Source organism: Ammospiza caudacuta, chromosome Z, assembly GCF_027887145.1.
Source record: "Ammospiza caudacuta isolate bAmmCau1 chromosome Z, bAmmCau1.pri, whole genome shotgun sequence".
NCBI classification, from domain to species: Eukaryota; Metazoa; Chordata; class Aves; order Passeriformes; family Passerellidae; genus Ammospiza; species Ammospiza caudacuta.
Genome location: NC_080632.1, coordinates 77279876 through 77298894, shown reverse-complemented (window position 1 = coordinate 77298894; position 19019 = coordinate 77279876). Strand labels below are relative to the sequence as shown.

General features: G+C 40.0%; 1 protein-coding gene across 2 annotated transcripts; it reads left to right on the top strand.

Annotated features, from left to right (window-relative positions):
* The first annotated feature begins 1926 nt into the window (after positions 1–1926).
* SUB1 (SUB1 regulator of transcription) lies at positions 1927–17447 on the top strand. Of its 2 annotated transcripts, none has more exons than XM_058823495.1 (5): positions 1927–1991; positions 3937–4009; positions 5467–5586; positions 11365–11473; positions 14246–17447. In XM_058823495.1, exons 2-5 carry the CDS (start codon positions 3938–3940, stop codon positions 14323–14325), a joined length of 381 nt encoding a protein of 126 aa, XP_058679478.1. In that variant the 5' UTR covers positions 1927–1991; position 3937; the 3' UTR covers positions 14326–17447. The 2 variants fall into 2 exon arrangements, with proteins under 2 accessions (XP_058679478.1, XP_058679479.1); XM_058823496.1 differs by lacking the exon at positions 1927–1991 and adding an exon at positions 2834–2938.
* The last annotated feature ends 1572 nt before the right edge of the window (positions 17448–19019 follow it).

Here is a 19019-nt window from a genome sequence, read left to right as displayed (position 1 = left end):
AAACACTGCTTAGAACTTGCAGCTGCTCATGCTGATTTTGGACGATTATTCCCTCTAGAAACATGTTGTTTGCCTTTCTGGCCCATATTAATAAACAGAGATCTTTGCAATTAAAAAAAAAAAAAGTCAAAGACTTTTGCTTTTCAATACTTTATTAATAGGTGTTTGTTATTGGAATTATGAAGGCTGATAAACAACTACCTCACTCAGCCTGTATCAATTTTATCTGGAAGCTAGGACTGGGATTATAGTCCATTTCCTATTTTTTATAGTTTGCTTGCACTTTTTACAAAAATCTTGTACTCCTGCGGTAGCAAAAGCGTAAGTCTAGAGTTAGTAAGAATGAGGAAAAGACTTAACTGGTACTGGGTGTCTGAAGAATTGTCATTGCTCGCAACACAACCCATTGCTGCAAACAGTGATCAGCAAATAGGAGCAAGCTGTGTTAGTTTTGTGTGAATCATGACCCTATTTTAATGTTAGTAATAGCATTAAATTCATTATATTCTGTATACATTCATAGAATTACATTAATCATAAACCAAAACATTACATTCATCATAAACTCAACAGGTAACACAGAAGACAACATGAAGCCACTTCGTGCTCTGACAGCATGCCTGGCCCATCGTAGTCTGCAAAGGCTGCTAAATGTCTCCTTTTACAAAGCTGAGGACAGAGGGCCCTTTCCTCAGGTTCCTTCCATCTCGGTGTGTCTCAGAAGCAGAACTCGTCTAGGTGAACTCAGCCCTGTCAAGCCCTCCTCAGCAGGGTGCTCGGGACGCATCACCGTTTGAACATGCTACAGAAAAAAACCCAACATTGTCAGTACGTTTTCAAGGCTATTTGCTTGGACAACTTTTAAAATGTAGGTGTTTTAAAGAAGCGCTGAGACAGCTTTAACCTTCTATCCGCGATGCTCCAGCTCCCGGGCAGGTGCCCTCATGCTCCCCAGCGGCAGAGCCCCGCGGTAAGAGAAGGAAAACCGGGGCACCAGTGTCAGAGGGCGGATCCGGTGTCAGAAGGCGAAGCATCAGGAGGGAAACTATCAGGAGGGAAACTATCAGGAGGGGGAAGCGTCAGGAGGGGCTGCCGAGCGGCGCCCCAGGTGCGGCGGGGCCGTGGTTTCGCTATGCAAAGCCGCCCACCGCAGCCGCACCCCGCCTCACGCCGCTGCCCGGGCGGCTCCGAGCGGCATCGAGGAACGGCTGCAGAGCGTGAAAAAACCCTGCTATTTATGAATTAGTGTAGGGGTTTTTTTCTGCCTTGGGAAGACTGAGGGGATACTTCAGGGAACGACAGAATCAAGTTGGAAAAAACCTTGGAGACAACCGAGTCCAACTTGTGACTCTGTACCACCACGTCAACCAGACCATGGCACCAAGTGCCATTTCCAGTCTTTCCTTAAACATCTCCAGGGACAATGACTCCACAACCCCTCTGGGCAGCCCATTCCAATGGCTAATCGTTTCTGTGCAGAAATTCTTCCTAATGTCCATGGCAGTCTCCTAGCTCCCTCACGAGGGGAAGCGGAGGGGCAGGTACCGATCTCTTCACCCTCATGGCCAGCAACAGCGAGTCAGAGGAGGTTCAGGATGGATACCAGGAGGTTTTTCACTCAAAAGATGGCAGGGAACTAAAACAGTCTCCCCAGGGAGGTGGTCACAGCACCAAGAAGCATTCGGACAACGCTCTCAGGCACAGAGTATGACTCTTGGAGTGTCCTGTGCAGGGCCAGGAGCTCGAGTCGATGTCTTCTGTGAGTCTACAAACTCGGGACTTTCTGTGATCCTGTAAAATCTCCTTTCCAGCACCACGATCACTTTCCCGCCCCTCAGGGGAGGCGGGAACGAGCGACAACGGGGATAAAGGGCCGCGTCCCCTTTAAAGCCGCCCCCCACCACCCCACGTGAGCTGCCCGGGGCGGGCGTTCCGAGCCGCGTCAGTTCCGCTTGTGTCGCGCTGCGGAGGAGCCACGCGCGGAGCAGGACGTGAGTGCTGGGTCCCCTCGCGCGCCCCCGCCACGCCGCCATTTTCTCTTGCGCGCCCCTTCCCACGACCCCCGCTACCGCCGCCACCGCCGCGGCACCTCCCGGCCCGATCGGGACAGCCGCGGACCGGTGGCGGCAAGGCGAGGCTTCCCCTTGTTCCTCGAGTGCCCGCGGTGCCCAGCGGGGGGGATACCCTGCTGTGGAGCGGGAGGAGCGAGCCGCTGCTGCCGAGGGGGAGCTGCCATGTTGGGGGGCACAGAGTCTGATAGAGGGATAAGATGGCGCCCGGCCGCGCTCCCACCGGGGGCCGGGGGTAGACGCGGCCCGCCGGTGACCCCGTGCCCGCTAGTTTCCGTGCTGTTCTTTTACGCCCACTCAGCCGCGGGTAACCCGCAGTCCCTTCGCTGCCGCCCTACCCCGGGAAGAACTGGACGTTCTCGCCCGCCCACCCCCTGCCCCCCCGCCCCCTTGTTCGGGTCTCGACTCTTGTCTTCGGGGGGCGACACGAGCCGTTGAAAAGAGGAATAGGGGAGGAAAATGGCGGCTGGGATCCGCCTACCTGGAGTTCCCGATTCGTCTTCCTTTCCTTACCTTTCCCTGGTTTCCTTTGGTTTGGCTCATCCCGTCCTCCTCGCCAGCGCTGCGGTGTCTCCTCACGCTCGGCCTCTCCTGGGGAGCACCCAACACCCCCCATCCCTTTTTCCTCCACTTTCCGCCCACACCTTCCTCCATATTGTCCCTTTTTCCGACCCATGCGGACCCCGGGGTCATCCCCCGAAACATCGTTTGGCTTGCCGACTCAGTGTCATCCGTTTGCTTATTTTCACATTGTCCCATTCCAGCGCTCCTCTGCCTCCATCCTAGAGCGTGGCTTGTGTGCTTCCTCAGACCCTGTAACCTGTGCAGTGCTGCAGCTTCCGTCCTTGTGCTACAAGCTATTACCACAGGTCTTGCCCTGCTTTAGAACTACGTTGATCCATTAGCATTATTTGGACTCCGGTTTGGTTGTTTTGTTTTGTTGGTATTTTTTTTTTTTTTTTTTCTTTTCATTTGCATATGTGGGTTTTTTTTTTTCACTGCCCGTTTAAGACCGCTGTTACTCCTTTTTTCTTTCCTGAGATACTCTGTAATGCTATCTTGGCCTTTCCTAGCTGATGTTTGTGTTGTACAGTCTCAGGAATGCTTAATTTTACTCTAAAAGACCGAATGAGCGGTATTTTTGTTACAAAGAGTTTCTAGCAGCAGGGACGATGTGTAACCGCTATACCTAACCACATGTTTGCATACTAGGGTGACGTGCAAGGACACCTGGCAGCACGCATTCAAGGAATGCTGAATGTCTGCTTGTCTGGCGAATTATGACTGATGTGTTGAAGTTGCAGTGAAAATGTTAATTGCAGTGCTGTAGCTCTCTGCAGCTGAGGTGTATTTCAGACTGTTAGATTATAGGTGGGAGCTCAAGTGTCACGTGTGTGACAATTGTGCTGCATGTTGCTTGCAAATCCAACTGGGTGAAATGCCTGTGACAGAATATACATACTGCTAGAGTGTTAATAATTCACATTTGTGGATGTAAAGAAAGGATTCAGCTGGAGGGCACTATTGTATTGTGTGTTTTGCATTGTGAGTTTTGTCATGTGCAGGGATATATGAAAACGGTGAAAAATCGTTCTGCTGTAGACAGCTCAGAAGCCAAGCCGCTGCATTTAATGTGCTCTAAATGTGTTTTAATGCAGTTGCAGCAAAAAGAGGAAAAGATATAAGAGGGAAGAGTGCTTGATATTGCATCTGCAGTGCATTTTTAAAGCTTAAATGAAAGGGCAGGAAAATCTTTAGGAGGGCTTGAAGAAGATGAGCCAGTACAAACAGGTTTGAAGATTGCTTTCCAGCCAAAGTGGAATGTCATTCCTTATATAGTGTTGTCATGTTATTTTTCTTTTCCCAGAATGCCTAAATCAAAGGAACTTGTATCTTCAAGCTCATCTGCCAGTGATTCAGATAGTGAAGTTGACAAAAAGGTGAACAATACATACAATTCATTACTGTATTAACTCTTTTGTTTCAGGCTTGGGTTAAGGAATTAGGTGAGCATTATGCCACAACAAGCATGTCATTCTATATCATTTATCAGACACTTTAAGAAACTTTCTCTCCCACCCACTCATCTCAACAACTGCAACAACAAAAACCAAACAATCCACCTTCCAAGTATGGATGGATTGCATAATTTTTTCCCTGAAGAAAAGTTTTTTCTTCAGTTGCACTTAGTTTTCTTCATGCCATTCCATATGATAATTGCAAATTCCCTGTGATTCTTTGCTGCTTTGTGGCAAGCTTCTGAACGCTTCTGTATCAACTGCTTTGGTGGAAGAATTTGAACTTGAGAACATGCCTACAGCCACCCTCTGCCATTTTAATATATGGATTACTTCTTCATGACAAAAATCTGCACTTGCCCTGTGCTCCTTGTGTCACTTGCTTACTTGTTTGCATGGGTTTTTTTCTCTGCTTAATTTTCTTTTATTTGCTGTTACATCATGTGCTAGTTTCTCACTCAGAAGCTGAGCCAACCTGAGTGTCTTTGAGTTGATAAATTTTAAGATGATTGTGGTAAATGTATAAATCAAATGTTTCCGTTTAATTTAAATATTTATTTAAGTTAGAAGTTTGTGTAGATGTATCAGTCATTTTGAACAAAAGCAAAATGATTGTAGAAATCCAAGTGATTTAGAAAAAACCAGTTAATTTATCTTTTTAAAGAAATGATAGGTGGTAACACAGACACCAGGTGTTTTAATGTAGTACAGTACATCGAGAGATCTGGTCTCCTATTTTGACATGAGTAGAAATAGTAACTTTGTAGCTTCTTTGTGTAATCTGATTTACAGGTGATATGGTCTGAATGCTTTAAAATGTCACATAATTTATCATGCTGTGGGCAACGGTTAGATGCTTAGTAAAAAAAACTGGTCTCTGGTAGACATGGTTTCCAGATTTTTTATTATCTTATTAGTTATCTTAATAAGTAATTTTTCTGGATTATTTACTATCTTATCTAAGTGTTCTTTTTTTGGGTTTTTTTTTTGGAGGCGTTGCAAGCTATGCTGTTCTATACTTTTTGTTCCATTTAGGGGAGAAGAGGGTGCCATTTCCATCAGACTTAATTTTTTTATTAAAACTATTGAACTGACTCTGTTACTGCACAAAAAGAGAAGGATTTTTTGAAATGTATTTTGATGTGATTAAATTCTCTTCAAAGCCAAAGTGTTACTTCAGTGAGAACAGAATCAGGCTCATTTTGAAGTCTTTAAATTCCAGCCTAAATGTACAGTATTGAATTCCTGCCTTCACAGCAAGAAGGTGATGAAGTGCATTGCTTGGTAGTAGGCTGTGATATACAGCGTAAACTTATCTGTAGCATACAGAGTGATTGTGGCTCATGCTTTTCTTTTTTTTTTTTTTGTTTTACTCCAAGGCAAAGCGGAAAAAGCAAGTAACTCCAGAAAAGACTGTAAAGAAACAAAAGACTGGTGAAAGTTCAAAAGGTGCAGCTTCTTCTAAGCAAAGCAGTAACAGAGATGAGAATATGTTTCAGGTAAAATTGGTGACTCATAGAGCCTGGTTAAGGTAACATGTTACATCATATGCTGTATAAATTTTATGAGGTGATCTGAACTTTCTGACAGTGTAGTGCTTGGCCTCCTGGAATCCTTGGCCGAAGGGGATTATGAGGCTGGCGTTCAGATGAGGTGCTCATAAAAGCCTGGTCTGGTTTCAACAAGAGTAAAAGAATCTGCGTTGTATCAATTGATCTAATTCTCATGACTTTGCTCCTGGTATCTGTGGGTAGTCATTTTGTCAGTAAATACAGCACTTGCTATCAGTATACTTGAAATATTAGATCAGGTTTTTCTCTACATGGAAATGTTTTTTGAATTAGGGCTCTTGAAAAATATGTTCTTGGAAACCAAAATGTGGACTCTTCGTTCCTATTTAACTAGGTCAAGGGCAGCTTGGCCTCCTGTGTTATTACAGCATCTTGGAATAAGTTTTGTTTGTTCCTTTGTGTTATGATGTAGGATCTTATCACTGAACATCCGTAAAGGTAGTAACTTGTGGTATTGTCTGTTTTTAAGATTGGATGAATGTCTCTTTTTCAGTAGAAAGATGCATTTGTTAATTCAGGGTATTGCAGTTCCCAGGGCTAGCCAAGGCAGTAGCAGTGTGTGCTGAGGGTTGATACACAGCTTAGAATTAGCTGTTTTGGGGATGTGGATCAAGATCTATTAAAGGTCTCTGACTAGCTGGCTGGAAAGGAACTGAAATTCTTGGGCCTTTGAGTCTCCAGTTTGTGAAAGGCTATGGGAAAGGTGCCTAGTGAGATGACTGAAGCACAGAGTAATGTAAATGAAATGGTTCTGGGCTGTAGCAGTGTGAAGTAGTACAGGGGGAGAAAAGTCTGTTCCAGAGAGAAGACCTGCTTAACTGATACTGCCATGCAGAGCAGTTATTTTTAATGTCCAAGTTCTTACTTTTTCAGTTATGTTTAGAAGGGAGAACTTTGCTTGAAGGCTGTGTCTGGACTTCTGTATTGAAGGAAGTGTATAATATTTTTAGTTCTGCTTGGACATGCTTTGAACCCTGTAGGAAAAATGAAATAGTGAATTTTACAACTTAGTAAGTGAACTGCAGGTAGAACTCTAAAGAATTGTGTATAAGCTTAAAGCTATGTTTGTAGTAAGTTTATAAATTCTAGTTGCTGTGGTTGTCATATGTTCAGAAATTCCAGCCTTGGAGAAAACTTAAAAATTTTTAGTGCCCCTGATGCAAAAATGCACCCAGATCCTTTCAAATAAAAGCGAAAGTATGCATGCTCTGGTTTCTTGAAACCTCTTCGACCTAAGATAATAAAAAGTTACTAAAAACAGACAGTAGAGGATTCACATTACTCTATTAAGAACAAGGTTCTGCTGGTGTCGAGTAGAATACAGATCTTAAATATCACCTTGACCTAAAATACCAGCATTACCCAGTCTGTGCCTGCCTTTGAAGTAATCAACAATAAAATATTTTGTAGATTACTCATTTGTTGTGGTGAAGCATTGTCAGTTTTTGTAGTCTACATAAACTTCTGTGCAGTAACTAACATGCAGACACTAAACTAGAGAAGTAAAACTACAGTGGGTCTGAGGATACTCCCCCTTCTTCCCCCCCCTATCCAGGAGGGCATGCTTGTTAATTTTTTAGATCTAGTTTTGTTTGTTCTAGCCATCTTAATGATACTAGAAACCTTTCTGGAGAGCTTCTTTCTCAAGGCAGTAAAATGATCTCTGATGTGGAAGTGACTTTGCAGTATAGCTTTACAAGAGGGGCTTTAGCTGATGGAAATCGGCCATAAAGCATTCATAGGATAGTCACAAGTTCTGTGGTGTCCATATTGTGTGTGGGAGTGGCTGCAAATGATGTGAAACCAAGAGTCTTCTTGTTCTACACCCTCAGGCTGTGTTCTTGAAGCATACAGATTCCCTTAATATAGAGCTCATTGTGACTTCTGTAGTTTTCATAAATATGTACATTTTATATTTTTGTTTGAAATTGTTGGTGTAATTTTTTTTTGCAACTACTTACAAAGAAGGTTTTAATGTAAGGAGAAGACAATTTGTTCAGTGTTAGAGACAAGGTTTATTCTATGTATTTGCATGTCTTTGCCTTATTAGATTTTATAGGGAACCTGGTATACTCTGGAACTTGATGAAGGATTTGTTTGCTGTTAGGGTGCAGAAATTTATGTTACTCCCATGTGTGATGTATTACTGGAGGCCCTAAGGACAGGCATAATTTGTGTTAACATGGAAGGGTTTAGCCTTGCTGCATTAGATTCCCGTCTGTGGCTTCAAGCCAACCTGAGCTCTGCACCATGTGCTTTGGTTAGTTTGACTAATCCTATCATCTACCTATGCCTGATTTGGATAAGGTTTGTCAGGATTCATTAATGGCTACCCAGAGCAGAGCCACATGGCATGATCATGCATTGAACTGAAATTGTTATTTCAGAAGTTGTCTCTGTGTTTTCTGTCCACTTCCCAACCCCCTTTTTTATTTTGTTTTTTTGAGTTTTCACCATACTGGGGCTTTGACTTTTGAGGCATAAGTTCTTTGATTTTTCCAGTATAATGTCCCAGTGTCCTTATCATAGACTCCTGAAAGAAGGTAAACATAGAAATTTATGATGCTCTGAAACTGTTACTGGTTTAGGACACTAATTACGAAACTTAGGTGGTCACCGATGCATTTCACAATTTGCTTTGCTGCGGATGTCACTGTTCACAGGACTCCTGTGCTCCTTACATATGGTTATTGGCTAGGGCAGAGGATTTTTTGCTGTTTATGCTTGCTCTGTGGGTGTACAGCTTAATCCAGAGAAACTGAAATTAAGAAAAAGGATGAAGAAGGTGCTTCTGAAACGCACAAAGTCTGTTGCATATCTCTGAAAAGAACAGAGATACATTCAGTGGTTTTTATCCTAAGAAACAGAAACCAGGAAATAATGGTTTTAATGTTTTCTGATTTATTTAAGTCAGTAGAGTAATATAATCTAAGGATCTGTGCTACTTAATAAAAAGTATAAGAACTTCTCTGTGAAGTTTGAACTGCACTAAGTACTCGGCTATAAATCATGATAACTGTCTTGATTTAACTGCAGCCAGCAGCCAAGCCCCAGGCAGCCGCTTGCTCACACCCCCATCAGTGGGACTGGGAGAGAACTGGAAGGGTAAAAGCTGGAAAACTCGAGGGTTGGGATGAAGACAGTTTAATAGAGAAAGCAGAAACCACACATGCAAGCAAAACAAAACAAGGAGTTAATTCATCACTTCCCATGGGCAGGCAGGAGTTCAGCCATCTCCAGGAGAGCAGTGCCCACCACACCTAAGTGTCACTTGGGAAGACAAATGTCATCATGCCCAGCATGCCCCCTTCCCTCCTCTTGCCTCCCCTTTATACCCTGAAGGTGATGTCACGCGGTCTGGAATGTGCCTTTGGTCAGCTGGGGTCACCTTTCCCGGCTGTGTCTCCTCCCACTCTCCCAAGCACCCCCAGCCTCCCCGCCAGCGTGGCAGGGGAGAAGCAGAAGAGGCTTTGGCTCTGTGTAAGCTCTGCTCAGCAGCAACTAAAACATCTCTGTGTTAGCATCACTGTGCTCAGCACAAAGCCAAAACACAGCCACACATCAGCCAGTGTGAAGAAAATGAATTCTTCTCAGTACAGCAACTCTTAGAATGCTGCTCTGGTTATATAGACAGAAAAATACCTTCAATCACTGGAGTTACTCTTAACTTTATCAGCAGGTGCATGAAAAAAGAAATATTCAGAAATTAACCTGTATCAGAATTACAGGTATCTAAGTATCAAGGAACATTAATTTACTTACTTAACGAGTTCAGTCTAAATTTTGAGTGTAGATGTTTGGAACTGTACTTTAGAAGCCTGCTTAATCATTTTAGTAGTGGCAGCTTTTGCATAGAATTCAACTAAATATCTGAAATTCATTGGGAACATTAATCTGAAATCTTGATGTGGTGTGAAGTCTAACTTAATTTCAGCATTTACATAGAGAAATGCTTTTATCTAAGATAGACTTCATGATTTAGTGTAAACTTGGCATTATTGCCCCTCGCCTTACTGTAGTTGAATTAAGACAGAATCTTTCTTATCCTTGAAAATGATATTCTAAACCCTTCTACTGTACTTGCAGCTGTAATCTGCTATGTTGAATTAGATTTTATTTTGTATAACAAATCTGACAAGGCACTAATATTCTTCAATAGCCATGGAAAAAAGGGGTACTGCAGAGTGCTACTGATTGAAGCTGTTCTGGAGGTGACCTTAAAAGTTACTGGAGCATTAAATGGTAAAACTAAGAAATGTTGTCCATGTAGGCTATTTAGGGTAGCCTTTGCCAGAAATGCAGATGGACTTGGGCATGGTAGCAGGTTTGGTCTGAAAGAGCTAAGCTGCCATAACATTACAGGAATTTTAAATCTGTATTGTAACTCTATACATTGAAAATACTGGCTTATGAACAGTAATGTCTTATTAATTTTAAAGGATACTTTGAAGTAGAAGTGCTTCAGAATTACATTATCTTAATTGTTCTAAAATGAATTTAGATGTTATATAGCATCTGCAGAAAAAGAAAAATTCATGTAAGCAAAGAAAGTATTCATGTTTGTATCTATTTTGTGAAATGAGAGGATATGACTTAAACATCTGTGAATTATTGTAGTTGGTTGGAGAGTTCTTCAGTCTTACAGGTCAAATTTAATTCTAGTGGTTTTGGGCCAGAAGTGTAGGGCCCATCCTTAAATTGTATCAAAATGCAACATGGAGAGATAAAGGAAGTTGAAATTGAAAGTTAGTGTTTTACCAGGAAGGAATGCTTTATTTTAAAATTGTGTACTTTAGAATCTGTTCTTTTGTTATACAAAATGCATCCAGAAGATATATGCAGTATAAAAAGGATTTCTTAGAATTGCAAGAAGTTTTACTTGCTTATGTTTTAATTATATATTTTCTGGTTCTCAGATTTATGTTGTACTTGGATTTTATCTGAATAAATAGATTTTTATCATGTTTGGGAAGATATTGAATAAGCCCAAATTCAGAGTGTATTGCATAGTTGGTAGTATGATTCTTCCCCAACTTCTCCCATTCTCTGCCCCCCCCCCGAAAAAAAGAGGTACTCATGTAATTCAGTTGTGACACTGATTTGAAAATTATGGAGTTCTAAAGTCCAAGTTCCAAAATTTCGTACTGTGCTACATACTGGTAAACTTAAAAGATTTGACTGTTCTTTTGAAGAGCTGGTGGTACAGTCAGGTGCCCATGAAGACTTGGGAGTGTGTGTGGGACAGTTGGTGGCTAATTTTCATTTCCATCTGTATTTACTGTGTTAAAAGAAAAGGGGGGAAGGTATCACATGTGAATATCTTAATTTGCTTTCTGAACTTGTGGAATGGACTAAAACTTAGATTTGGGAGTATTGCTCCCTTTGTCCTTCTTTGTTTAGAACTTTTGCAAAGGAAATAATTTTTTTCAGAAAACAATAAATTCATGACTTGCTAGAAGCAAGTATGTAAAGAATACATGTATTTTTATTCTAGGAGAGCTACTTTTGCTTTGAGCATTGCCTGCTCAACCAGTTTTAAGTCGTTACTTATTAGCCTACTGACTACTCTGAATTAAGCTTTTAATCTAGTTGTTTCTGTGGCATCTAAAATAAGCTGCAGTGTGACATGTCAGAGTCTAATGCTGCTGGGGAAAGTGAATGCTCTAATATGTAAAATACCTAATAGACCCTTATATGTTTTGACAGATTGGCAAAATGAGGTATGTCAGTGTTCGAGATTTTAAAGGGAAAGTCTTAATTGATATTAGAGAATACTGGATGGATCAAGAAGGTGAAATGAAGCCTGGCAGAAAAGGTATTGTTCTGCTTCATGTTACTTTGTATTGAAACATGGTCTGCACTTTGCAGTAGAATTTCCTATATAATATTTTTCTCCTTTGTTGCTGCACTATACTTACTGAGTATTATTTTCACTTTGTTATGATTTGTGTTTTCACTAAGGATTAGTTTTATCTGTAGGTTATGGATAAAATCTTGAGTCTGTTTTCCTAAAGAGATCCTCCATGATTTATGGAAAGTAAGATGTCAAATACAAGCAAATTTGGTAGGGGAGTTATAAACATATTTACACCATTGCCATATTTCTTCTCCCCCCCACCCCCAGTGATTAACTTAATGAACTGAATTTCCTCTTATGGTTGGATTTCTTTTTTCAGAATTAGCTGAAAACATTTAATCATTTTCATAAGATTTTAAATTTTATTAAACCAACCATGTCCTTCAGCTTCTACTAAATTTTAGATTAAAATAACCTAAACATTTAATGTGACTAATTATTAAATTGTTAAAAATGTTTTAGTAGAAGGAGAAATATCTCAAGTGTCCCAAGTTTGTAATCTGTAGCACAGCACAAGCCATTGTACTTCTAGTTGCCACTTGTACAGTTGCTTTTCATGGCAAGGCTTCACTGTGTACCATTTTCAGAACTTCCACATCTCCAGATGAGGATTGTAGGGCAGTTGGCAGTGCTGGTGCTCTGCTTAATATTATATTGCTTCTCTTTGAAAAGCCTACTTTTTATCCATTTTCATATAGCATCAGTGAAAGGTAAGTATGAAATGTTCTGCCCTGGGGATTCACAGAATGACAGAGTGGTTTGAGTTGGAAAAAACCTTGGAGATCATCTCATTCAACCCCACTCCCTGCTGTGGGCAGGAACGCGTTCCGCTAGACCAGGTTGCTCAGAGCTTCATCCAGCCTGGCCTTGAGCACTTCCAGGCATGGGTCATCCACATTTTCTGGGCAACCTGTGCCAGTGCATCGTCACACTCAGAGTACAGAATTTCTTCCTAATACCCACTCTAAATCTATCCACTTCCATTCTACCCACCCCCATTCCTCCCTGTCCTGTCACTACATGCTGTTGCAAAAAGTCCTTCCCCAGCCTTGTGTACTGGCAGGCTGCTAAGCTTGAAGAAATCTAATGTACAATCACTGTAAGGTTTGTTACATTCTTCTGGTGTGTTCAGTAGCAACTCAATAAGCAGTCATTTAGAAAATTTGAGTAGCATTTTCAACATTGCTTAAATAACCACTGAGAATAGGTTTGCATTAATAGCTATCCTGGTGCTCTGCAGGAAAATTGCTAGTTTTGGATTTGTTGCTAGTTAACGGAAAAGGTTACTTTAACTTCTAAGGACTTCATGTTCTGTGTTTCAAGGTAGAATTCAATAGTATGTGCACTTAGAATGGCAAACAACAGGATTTGATGGGTGGGCCAAGTGACAAAAATGAGAGGATGTAGATAGAAGTGTTCATCAATGCAGCAGGAGTCTGAATTTTGTTATGATAAAAATAATCTGATACAATATATGAGTCTAATGTTTCCTTGATGCACTCATAAGCTGCTTATCTATCTATCTATCTATCTATCTATCTATCTATCTATCTATCCTGAAACCAGTGTAAGCAGTCAAAATTTTGTAATAGAACAAAAATAAACCCAGCAGTTTAAATTACTGTCAGTGTCTTAAATAGCAGGTCTGAATTTTGTTTGGTTCATCTGGTCTGTGATTGAGGGACATCTTCATGATGTTTAATCCCCTGATAATGGTTAGCACACCTGACCTGTTTTCAGATGAAACCTGCCCTCCAAAGACTGGTGGAAGACTGCTTAGAGAAGCCCCATGTACACAGCTTGCTGTTTTAAATTGTGATGGTGCTCTGATAAGACAGTGATGGAAAAGAAAAGGCTATGTGCTCCAAAAATGGAATTCAAGGTTTCAGCTGTTTTCAGGTCCTCCTCTACCTTCAGGCAGAATGCAATGAAGGAAAGCTATCCCTGGGAGAGGAGGGTAGGAATAATTAGTTGGAAGAGCTTGACAGGAAAAAAAGAGAGATGACTGGGAGCCTGCACTTTCCAAAGAGTGGTTCTAGAAATTTTTGGGTAAGAATGAGTAGACCAAAGCACAAATGAAACATCTGCTTGAGGGGAAGATGAAATCAAATTTAGAACTGAAATAATGGTTTGTGGAGTACTGAATGATTTTGGTTGAGTGTCACTAGAAGCTGTAGAGAACTTGAAGTAAAAAGTAACTTAGGTGTTGGTTTGTGAGTGTTAAGGAGTGGTAGAGAGGGAGTCTCTCCAAAAGGCTCCTTACAGCACCTGCTATTTGTAGTACTTTAAGAAACAAAAAGAGGAAATTCCCCCCCAAAATTACAGTAATGGAAAAGTGCACAGCACACCTGTCTGCATAGGTACAGCTTTTAGGAGCCAACAGGAATAGAAATTATTTCCTTCTTCTCACCCAGGACATTTATACTGCCTTCTGTCAAGGCCAGAGTTGCATTTCACTTCTTGTTTTTACCTAGTACTTGTACAATTATGTTACACACATTTTTCTTTGTAAACTTGTCTAGAAATGACCTGAAGTTCAGTTGAAGCTTTGGAAGTGGGTAGTTTCACTTTGTAACTAAGATGGTTGTTGAAGTAACTCAAGTATTAATAGTATTATTAACAAGTATTAACAGAGGCTTAGTGTATGAAAACAGCCTTTATAATAATTGCACAAGATCTTGCATCACAATTTTCTTTCTGTCTTAAGTGTTTATTTTTAATGCTTTTCAGGTATTTCTTTAAATCCTGAACAGTGGAACCAGCTGAAGGAACAGATTTCTGATATTGATGATGCAGTAAGAAAACTCTAAAGACAGAGCCATACAAAAACTTATATCATTTAGTTGTATTAAGCAGTCTTTTTACATTGGCTTTAGTTTTTTAAAATATTGTTTTCCAAGCTATTGTATATTTGGATTGCAAAACAATTTGTAAGATGAATACTTTTTTTATGTGCATTAAAAGTGTATGCTGAGTGAAGCTATTTGTGTATACTTTACTAAAAGGAATTGTGTTGCTTTCACCTCATGGTGTAAAATAAACAAATTAAGTAATATGTAAAGCATACTTGTTTATGGCCTTTTGATTCAAGGAGTTTGCTGATAAGGCCACCTAATAGCTTTAGCAGTTGTTTTAATTTCAGTTTAGTTTACAGTAAATATTCATTTGTTTTATGAGGGGATTTCTTGAAATGTCTCAAGTTCACTTTTTCTTTTACTCAATTTTCTTTGGTATTGCCCTGCAGCTTTCTGCTTTAAGACTTGATACAAACAGTGAATACTTGGAAAAACACATTTTTGTAGATAATTTTCAATACTGTGTTTGCTAATTTACCCTATTTATTCAAATGTTAACAGTCTTGACTATATAGCTTTTTTTGCATTACTTGCATGAAGCATTATGCTAAACAATAACACTTGAACACAAAACACATGCGCTCTCTTCCCATTTTTCTATAGCTTGCTTGACCTACACAATACAAGTAGCCTTTTTTTTGGACTTCAGATGTGAAACATTAACTTCTACAGTAATAGACATATACCTCAGAGTAAGACAGTATTTAAAGGCTCCAAATGTGGTTATTAGTTAGAACACTCTTCCAGGTTTGCATTAAATTAATTCTGGAATGCATAATCAGTTATGGAAAAGGAATGGTTTACCTGTCTGTAGGGTTTTCATTCATTTGAAAGTATTGCATAAACAATGATGCTTAAATTAGACTGTAACACAGGTTAAGCCATCAAACAGGGTTAAAACTTCTGCAGCCAAAATGTCTGTCTGTCTGTCATGTTTCTGCCTCATGCACGCTCTGCCCAGGCCTCGGGGTGCTCCCTGTGGCTCCTGCGTGCAGGGCTGGTTGATCTCTCTGCGGAAGGCGCTTAGCGCGCCCAGGGGGATTACCCGGTACACGGCACACCATGACCCAGCAAGCTTGGCTGGTCAGCCCCAGTACCCTGGACAGAAAAGCCTCTGCCCCATGGAAGCTCTGTTACACAAGATGCTGCCCTGGAGGAAGGGCTTCTGGGTGATGCCGAGTCACTAACAACAGAAGGGAGAAGGGAGAATGTGATGGAGAGCTTGGAGATGTAAGAGGCACACCAGGGTGGAAGTTAACGGTGCAAGATGAAAGTTTGATGGCATAAAATAACTACAGTGAAGAAATGGAAGCAGAATTGGAGGAGTTCATTTTCTGACATAATTAAGCAAAGCAAGAAGATAAAACAGCTTTATGAAAAAGAACATTTAAAAACTGGTGAATGTCCAACTTAATTAGTTTATGTGTAATTTTCCCATTTGATGATAACAGAGTCTCTAAATTCTGTATAGATACGCAAGATTTACTGTTTGTTTAGTTTAGGAACATTTTGATATATTTGTTGATATTGCAGACATGATTGTAAGTGCCATATGCTGTTTATGTGCTGCAGAGTTCATAATTCAATGCAAATCGGTATTAAAGGCTGAGGAAAAGAGACTTCATCAAATTAGGTGCATGTTGTTTAGTTTAAATATGTCACATATCTTCAACTGCTTTTTAACTTACCCACTGTTGATATATTACAAATAAAATTTAAATCTGTTTTTGTATAGCTCAAGAAATCTTATGTTTTTAAGAATTGGTTGAGGGTGAATAAAAGGGTGAGGAGATGTTTGTGATAGCAGATGTGGTTTTGGGCTCAACATTCTTTTTTGAGTGACTCTTAACAACATATAGGGCTATTTGGACCAAATAGAATAAATATGAAATAGCTGCTAAAATTTCACAGATGAGTGAAATAAATTGCTTCAGATCCCTATAGACAGGTTCTAGGTGGTTTTTGTTGTAATATATATATATATCTTGATTTTGTTCCTTTAAGTCTGAAATTTTGCAACCAGATTTCATGCATTTTACCTCAGAACTCTGAAGTGGCTACTTAAAAGTGCATAGTTATATTAGAGGGAAGATTGTCCTCACTTTGATTACTGTGCTAATAGGTCAATTGTGTTCAGCAAGATGGGAAATTAAAATCATTCATCTGGGGAGATTGAGTGAAAAGGTTTATTATAGCGATTAGTTTTCATGTGGAAGTTGATGGTAGAGGTATTCAAAGAAATTAGTACTTGTTAACCACAAACTATGAGTTATTAGTAGATATCAAGAGACAAGTCAGTTTCACAAATGAACTCAAAATGGGATAACTTGATCTGTCTTGTAAGATGGTAATATGCAAGTAACCTCTATAAAAGTGTGACACAGTCAGTACTATTTGGAAATAAATGCTAATGAATTGTCATGTAATCATCTGTTGCTTCTCTTAATTTGAGAAGAAAATTAAAATCTTTTTTGACTAAAAATTATTTTTTGCAGACAGTGTTAGCTAGGATGTGTGTTGAAGTATCCATGGAAGAAAATTGTGCATGTATGATGAGGCTGTCTAATGCAAGATAAAAGCACTGCTCCCTTCCCATTTAGGTGATGAAAGATACATTTGATCCTTAGTGTTTATGCAGGGCATATTAGCAATATGTTTTATAAATAAGGCCTACTGTGGAGCTTAGGGGAAAAAACAAATCACAGAACTGCCAAAGTACTGTATATGTGATAATCACACTGTCATGTATCATGTTGCTCGTATGTATAGATGTTCATATTGAAAATAAACAAATGTAGTACTAACTTTGGTATTTCTTCTAAAGAAGATGGCCCTGGTTATGTATGTATGTGATCTGTTAGCAAAAAAAAGTTGGTGATTGTAATTCTGGTAACTCAAATGTCTTATTGTTAGCCGTGTGGAATGTTTCATGTTTTGCTCTGGTGGTGTCCAATGCAGAGAGGCCACTGGAAATAGAGCCCTTCAACTGTAATTACCTTAATGTTAAATAAAAAATGGTTAAATGGCATATGTGTAATAACAATTTGAACACTTGGAAATAAAAAGACGTCTGTTGACATAGTGTTATTTTTAATAGAATCTTAGCTGCATTATAATGTTAAGGTACTTGCTGTTTGTTTCTTGCAGCTGTTATTTGGAAATTTGGAAATTTCATTATCTCATATTTGGTCTGTGTTTGTGGGTAGGAGACTGATTGTGTAGCCCAGAGGGATAGAAATTTTTCACTAGGATATGAAAAACAAGTGTCATGTAAATAGAGAAGCAGCAGATACAAACACAGTTTCAAACATCAGCTTGGAGGAAAGTGCCTGGTAAGTTGTTACTGTTATGAGATTGACTGATTATCTTTTCAGTGGAGTTTTTCTTTGACTGTAAATGTTGCCATAGATGAGGTAGAAAAATCCCATGCATTTATTATCATTGGTCAGTTATGTCTGCATAGGCTTCTCCAGGAAGGTTATTTATTTTTCACACACTTGAAGCGATTGATTTGTAGGGGTGGTTTAATTAGTGGACCATAGCCTTGAACCTATCAGACTTTTCTTCAAGTAATTTTGCATAGTTTAGCCAGAGAACCAGAAGTAACTGGCTCAAAGGGAAGAAATTGTGTGAGGGACTCAAAGGAGGGTCATCATGTCCTCCCTAATGTTCCTTCACTGCCCTCCCCTTACTGGTGGGGCTTGTCTCTAGCTCCAGTGACTGCACGGAAGAGCATTCCAGTAGGCACTGCTTGTCCTCTGGTGAATCAAGGCTGCGCGTCCCCTGCTCGCAGTTACATAGAAGTGTGAAAACATCTCCAGGGAAACAGAGGTAGATCGTCCTTGGCTTAATGATGGTTTATCAAGGAAGCTTAATTCTGCTGCCATGTGAGCTGAAGGACATGCTGCCAGTCATGGGGGTACTCTAAGAGCCTGGCATCTGTGCCCGTGGTATTATTGCACTTAGTTTAACAAAAATGTAATTTTTTATAAGATCTGCCTGATTTTTTTTTGTTGTTTTTTTTTGGGGTTTTTTTTACTTCCATTCTGGTTTCGGTGATTTCATACGCTCATCATTGATCAGATGTCTAATGAGCTAGGGATTGAGGTTGTGTTGAGGACTCAGGTTTTTAAAAGTTACCTGTTTGAAGGAGATGAACTCTCCATCTTAAAGGTTAAAGGAGCTTACTGTAGAATGGCAAGCTGGTGCAATTAGCAGACTGTGCCAGGAAATCTCTAGCTGTATTTGATAAGGCTAAAAAAGAAGAACATGCCTGCTTGATCAGCATGCCTGGTAGACTGCTGTTATCAGCACTCACTTGGGGAGGAATTAATGAGATGAAAACCGTTGAAGTTTTTATCAGAAAGAAATGGTAAGATTTTACATAACCCTGTTTGTGTTACCTAAAAAAGCTGTTTCACACCTTAAGAAATTAATTGCTTTATGCTTTCACTAATAACCTGATGTGTCAGGATGATTTTTACACTGTTGAAAACAAAGCTCATTTCATCTTAGTTCATCTTAAACCTCAGTTTATCTATTCACCAAAATAGCCTCACACCCCAGATCTGAGAGAGAGGTGAATGATGGTATATTAAGAACAAATTTGAGATTGTCATTACAGTAACAACTGGCTGCTTGAAATTAAA

What these genes read in the sequence shown, in the direction of transcription:
- SUB1 (XM_058823495.1), top strand. Translation starts at nt 3,938, where the DNA reads ATGCCTAAATCAAAGGAACTTGTATCTTCAAGCTCATCTGCCAGTGAT. An exon ending in ATAGTGAAGTTGACAAAAAG is followed by an intron (nt 4,010 to 5,466) that starts GTGAACAATACA and finishes TTTTACTCCAAG; the next exon opens with GCAAAGCGGAAAAAGCAAGT. An exon ending in AATGAAGCCTGGCAGAAAAG is followed by an intron (nt 11,474 to 14,245) that starts GTATTGTTCTGC and finishes AATGCTTTTCAG; the next exon opens with GTATTTCTTTAAATCCTGAA.